At 60.0% G+C, this 6000-nt stretch overlaps 1 protein-coding gene across 1 annotated transcript; it reads left to right on the top strand.

Moving 5' to 3' along the window:
- Positions 1-2016: 2016 nt before the first annotated feature.
- On the top strand, positions 2017-5310 carry MAFB (MAF bZIP transcription factor B). Its single transcript, XM_002692462.6, has one exon. It carries the CDS (start codon positions 2397-2399, stop codon positions 3366-3368), a length of 972 nt encoding a protein of 323 aa, XP_002692508.1. The 5' UTR covers positions 2017-2396; the 3' UTR covers positions 3369-5310.
- Positions 5311-6000: the final 690 nt, after the last annotated feature.

The following is a 6000-nucleotide window of genomic DNA, read 5'->3' as shown; positions in this document are numbered from 1 at the left end:
GGGACCCGCAGGGTGCGTGTCCGGAGCGCCCACCTTCGAGCAGGGGCGGGGCGGCGGCTTGGCCCGGACTCTCCTGGGAAAAAGCCTAATCGTTTCTGCGGAGAGCATGCTTCGCGTAGAGGACTGAAGACTGGCTCTTCCAGCATTACAGCTGCTGACCCAAACCTTTCAGTCCCAGTTTTAGTTCAAATATATTAATTTTATTAAAAATAGGCGGCCCAGGGTCACACCTCACTCCAGTCTTACCGGGGGCGCAAGAGAACAGAGTTTTCAAAATTGACTGGAGGCAAATATTTTACCTTCGCACACTTAAAAAACCACGTCTGGCCGTCGCCGCATGAGCGTGCACACCCGATCCTGGCGTCGGTCTTGCGGCGGGGTGGGGTAGGGGGAACGGGGATCCTGCATAGGCGGCGGCCAGGACACACTCACCCAGTGCGCGCTTCTCCTGTCTTTCGCTGCACTCGCGCAAAGCCGAAGAGCAGAAGGCGACGCCGGAGGCGGGTCGTGTCTCCGGTTACAGCGAATTCGCGATTTATCCGGCTTCTGCGCCCGGGCCGGGGTCTCCAGAGCTCATATTTCGGGCCACCCTGTACCCGATAGAGAAGGTGCGCAGCGCTCAGGCACTGTATGGATGCTTCAGTGTGGTGCGCTCAGGGGTCTCCGTCTGCGCTCGGGGTTGGTTTCTCATCGGACAACCCTGGGGCCCCTCGCAGTGGCGTTTCCGCTTTCGGCCATCCTTCTAATTCGGCCTAGGACCTTCCCGTGCAAGGAGCCGCCTCCAGGCATCCCTCCCTGCTCCTCCGACCCCTGACCCCCGGAGCTGGAGGGCGAGTTTCATGAGGGGAGATCAGCGCGGAACTCGGGGCTGAGTCCGAGGACCGAACTGAGGACCTGTGTGTGGCTCAAGAAGAAACTGTCTTGGGCTCCGGTGCACACACAGATTACGTTCCGGGTCGCCTTGGGTTGGGCCGGTTGGGAAGACCCAGCTAGGTCCGAGTGGTCAGTCTAGCCTTCCCGCTGCGGGCCCCGCGATTCGGCGCGTCTTTGCGCACAGTGGCCACTTGGAGTCGCACTTTATGCCTGTTTGAGCCTCTCCTTCTCCGGCTGACGCCGGGATCTGCTTAATCGTTACAAAACGTTCAAACAAAAACAGGGCCGGTTTCCCAGCAGCCGGGAGCCACCCGGAGCACCGTCCTGCACTGGCCTCAGTGCCCAGCATGGAGAACTCAGTGGATTCTCCGCGTTTGGCTGGGGAGAGAGCTTCGGAACCTTTGGACCAGTTCTTCCCCTGCTCCCTTCATCTCGTGCATTTGTGGGTGGGGTGTGTGGGGAACCGAGGCCGATCTCAGGATTCGGCCACCGCACCCGCCAGGAGGGGGACGGCTCCCGCTTGGCCTCGAGGAGGGTCCCCTGAGACTGAGTTGGATTTGAACATAACTCTTGGAGTCCCAACCCCGCCACCCTAACACACAAATATGCGCAGACCTGCAGAAACACAGCCACGCACTGCACACACGCGGCCGCTCGGCACACGGAGCATCTCCCACCGAGCAGGGGACGCTTGGGAACAATGGACTCGAGAGGTGTCGTCCTGGCGCTCATTCTGAGCCTCTGTGGCTTGGGGGACACGGGTTGGGGGAACCAAGGGTAAAGAGGGAGGACAGCGCACGAAGGAAGGGGTGGAGGTGGCGGCCCGGCCGGGGGCAGGGAGGGGGGCGCGCACCGAAGGCGAGCGGGCGGGGGCCGGGACACCGAGAGGGTGGGGTGGGGGCTGGGCCCGGGCCGGCGGTCCCTCTCGGCTTCAGCCCTCCGCCAGGCCTCGGCGGCTCTCCGACTGCTCGCGCCGCCAGTCAGCTGACTCGGGGGGCGGAGGAGCTGTCAGGCGCGCCCCGCCCTGCGCCGCCCGGCCGCGGGGCCCGTGCAGCCATTGGCCAGCGCGCCGGGCTGCCCGGGCCCCCGCGCCCCGGTGACATCAGGGAGGCGATAAAAGGCAGCAGCGGCGCCGGATCCCGCACAGCTGCACCGCCGGGCTGCGAGCGGCTGCGATCCAGAGAGCCCAAGAGCAAGAGAGCTAGAGAGCGAGCCGCGGGCGCTTGCCCGGCGCCTCCCCTCCGCCCGGCCGCGCGCCCCGCTCGCTTCTCCACTCACTCCCGGCCCTGCCCGGCCCCGGCGCGGCCACAGCCCCGAGCTCTAGGGCGGCGCAGGCAGGCTCGGGATTCTCCGGCGCGCCGCCGCATCCCCAGACAAAGGCTTGGCCGGCGGCCCCGGCCCGCTGCGCCCTCGGCTCCTCGCCTCTCGGGCTCACCGCTCTTCGCCCCAGCTCCCGGCTCGGCGCGTCCCGGCCGGCCGCAAAGTTTCCCGGGCGGCGGCGGCGGCTGCGCCTCGCGTCAGCGATGGCCGCGGAGCTGAGCATGGGGCCCGAGCTGCCCACCAGCCCGCTGGCCATGGAGTACGTCAACGACTTCGACCTGCTCAAGTTCGACGTAAAGAAGGAGCCGCTGGGGCGCGCGGAGCGCCCGGGCCGGCCCTGCACGCGCCTGCAGCCAGCCGGCTCGGTGTCGTCCACACCGCTCAGCACGCCGTGCAGCTCGGTGCCCTCGTCGCCCAGCTTCAGCCCCACTGAACAGAAGACTCACCTTGAGGACCTGTACTGGATGGCGAGCAACTACCAGCAGATGAACCCCGAGGCGCTCAACCTGACGCCCGAGGACGCGGTGGAGGCGCTCATAGGCTCGCACCCAGTGCCCCAGCCGTTGCAGAGCTTCGACGGCTTCCGCGGCGCGCACCATCACCATCACCACCACCACCCACATCCGCACCACGCGTACCCCGGCCCCGGAGTGGCTCACGAAGAGCTGGGCCCGCACGCGCACCCGCACCATCACCACCACCACCAAGCGTCGCCGCCGCCGTCCAGCGCGGCCAGTCCCGCGCAGCAGCTGCCCACTAGCCACCCCGGGCCTGGCCCGCACGCGGCGGCCGCGGCGACGGCGGCTGGTGGTAGCGGCAGCGTGGAGGACCGCTTCTCCGACGACCAGCTCGTGTCCATGTCCGTGCGCGAGCTGAACCGCCACCTGCGGGGCTTCACCAAGGACGAGGTGATCCGCCTGAAGCAGAAGCGGCGGACCCTGAAGAACCGGGGCTACGCCCAGTCGTGCAGGTATAAACGCGTCCAGCAGAAACACCACCTGGAGAATGAGAAGACGCAGCTCATTCAGCAGGTGGAGCAGCTTAAGCAGGAGGTGTCCCGGCTGGCCCGCGAAAGAGACGCCTACAAGGTCAAGTGCGAGAAACTCGCCAACTCCGGCTTCAGGGAGGCGGGCTCCACCAGCGACAGCCCCTCCTCTCCCGAGTTCTTTCTGTGAGTCGTGGCCGCTCCCGGCCCCCGCCCTTGCCCCGGCCCGGACTCCCCCGTCCCGTATCCCTAGCCCCGGACTCCCCCGGACCCTGTCCCTGCCACGGCCCCAGCCTTGACCTGTTCGACTGGAGGGAGGAAGGGCGCGCGGGACGCGGGCGACGGGAGGGCGCGCGGGCAGGCAGGGGACCTTGGCCAAATCGAGCGCGGCGCGCGCCAGCGCCGCCTCCTAGACTCGAGCAGAGCCAGAGAGAGGCAAGGGGGTGGGAAGTCCCAGAGCAACTTTTCTCCAGGCTGGAGGGCGGCAAGGCATAGTCGCGAGGAGTCGCCAAGGCCGTCTGGAGACTCCTGGCTTCCTGAACTTTTGCGCGTTAAGCCGGGGCAGCTGCCTCAGTCCGGAGCGTAATCCAGCCCAGCAACAGAGCAGCGAGGAGAGGAAAGGAGAAGGGACCCTGGCGGCCCGTTCCGGCAGGCGCGAGGCGAGGCTGAGCGAAGGAAGGACAGAGGCGGACCTCTCTGTCCTGGGTCCGGAGAACACTGGCTTTCAGCCCCGAGACGCGGGCCTCAGTTAGGACGTTCTGCGCGCAAATCTCATCAATTTTATTGCCTGCTCGATTATATAGAAAAAAATACGAAAATCTGCATTAAAAATATTAATCCTGCATGCTGGACATGTATGGTAATAATTTCTATTTTGTACCATTTTTCTTGTTTAACTTTAGCATGTTGTTGATCATGGATCATAACCCCCTTGTTTTCTTTGGGTGAGAAGGATCGCAGTTCGGAAACTCCGGCGGGCGGCCGCCTGTCCGGTTGCAGTCTATCGGCTGTCGGCTTGTAAATACCCGCCCCGCCAAACCGCTTAGAGGACGTGGCAGCAAGTGGAGTGTCTTTGTTTGGGTTTATTATTATGGCATTTTTTTTTTCTTTTGTAAGTAAAAAAAAGTTCTGGGTATTTGCATCAGAAAACAACTTTGTCTTGGGGCACCCTTGGAAGTTGCATGTTGTCTCCCCGTCCCCCACCCCCTTTGGTCCTCTCTTCCTCCGAGTTTGTTTTCAATTTTGTTTTTGATGGGAGAAGGAGGACTGGGGTCCCAGTTCCTGAGTGCCAGGGCAGGGCAGTTGCTGAGTACCAGGGTGTGCAGAGTTTCACACTCGGGAGGTACAGGAGTGCCTTCCTGTCAGCTGGTCTTAGGGCTCAATTGACACCCCTAACAAGAAAAGGAGGGAAAGCAGGTCTTGTTTGCTTTTTAGTGCAACCAGAATCACTCCCAGGGTCCCCACGAAACCCTCCAGGCCGGCACTCATTGCTGGGGCCAAAGAGCTCCTAGGGCTATCGGCTTCACCAGCCCGGACAGCCCAACTTATGTTGAACCTACTGCCACACTCAGAAAGTACCAGAAACCCCAACACTGGCAAGACATTTTGCAACTTTCAAGTGCGTTCTTTAGATCTATATGTTACGTGTGTTTTCTTTCCCTGCTTTGGAGATGGCGGGCGAGTTATTGGTGGTGTTACCCCCTCCCCCACCCCTTCAGTTGTATAGTAGTTACAGGGAAGATCTGGGTGTTTTTCTTTATTATTACTTTTTTTCTCCCCTGCAGGTCAGTAAGAGGATTTAAGTTGCACTGACAAAAATACCAAAATGGAAGCGTATTTTTTAGTTCTCATTTGAAATTGCTGGCGCTGCTGGCCGGATGCATTTTTGAGTTTGTATTAGTTGATAAATTAACAGTAATAACAAGATTGTATGAACCGCATGGTGCTTGCAGTTTTAAATATTGTGGATATTTGTCCTGCATTGGAAACGAGCTTCGGTTTTTACAGATTCAACTGTGTTGAAATCAAATTTGCCACAACAGAAATTGTTTTTATTTCATGTACAATAAGGGATCAATTTCAAACCCTGCTTATGATATGAAAATATTAAAACCTAGTCTATTGTAGTTTTATTCAGACTGGTTTCTGTTTTTTGGTTATTAAAATGGTTTCCTATTTTGCTTATTAAAACCATGGAAATGGTGTTTATTTAGAGGATTCTGCGTTCGCCTGACTTTTCTTCTCTTGCCTCTTCAAGAGTTGATCCAATTTGAGGGGCACTCTCACCCCTTCCTTGGCCGGTGGAGAAACAGCCCAAGTCTGGGCAGACCTCTCTGTTGAGTGTGTGAGTGTGTGTGTACCTGAGCCTTAAATGTGTTTTCTGCTTCTCACCCTAGGTATAGACACCGGTCAGGAGCCGGTGTTCGTGAGCAGAGAGGGGGCCCATGCCACTTTGGCGGAGCTTTCAGGCTTGGGCACCAGGATTGGCCTGCTAGCCTACTGGTTCTGAGGTTGGCCAAAACCAGGAAGCTGGGAGTTGTCACCCTGATGGGGAAACAGGGTATTTCTGGCAATCAGGCTCGCTGGCCCTGCCATGTCCAGCCTGGTGCATCGGCTGGGGGCAACCAGATTTGCCCTAGAATGCCTGCTCTAAGTGGAGGCCCAGCCCCTTCTCCCCGCAGGGCCTTTGGAAGCAAGTGGAATCTAGTATGAGGTCTTGGGGTGGAAGACCCTTCAGACAGGAAGCCTGTCCCTGCAAACCTGTTTGCTGCCACTTGGGCCTGGAGTGGTCAGCCCCCAGAAGGACTGAAACAGGATTTCAA

This window comes from Bos taurus, chromosome 13, assembly GCF_002263795.3.
Source record: "Bos taurus isolate L1 Dominette 01449 registration number 42190680 breed Hereford chromosome 13, ARS-UCD2.0, whole genome shotgun sequence".
Classification (NCBI taxonomy): Eukaryota; Metazoa; Chordata; class Mammalia; order Artiodactyla; family Bovidae; genus Bos; species Bos taurus.
This window is presented reverse-complemented; position numbering and strand designations above follow the sequence as displayed.

Excerpts from the sequence above, each read along its gene's own strand:
- MAFB (XM_002692462.6), top strand. The coding sequence starts at position 2,397 with ATGGCCGCGGAGCTGAGCATGGGGCCCGAGCTGCCCACCAGCCCGCTG.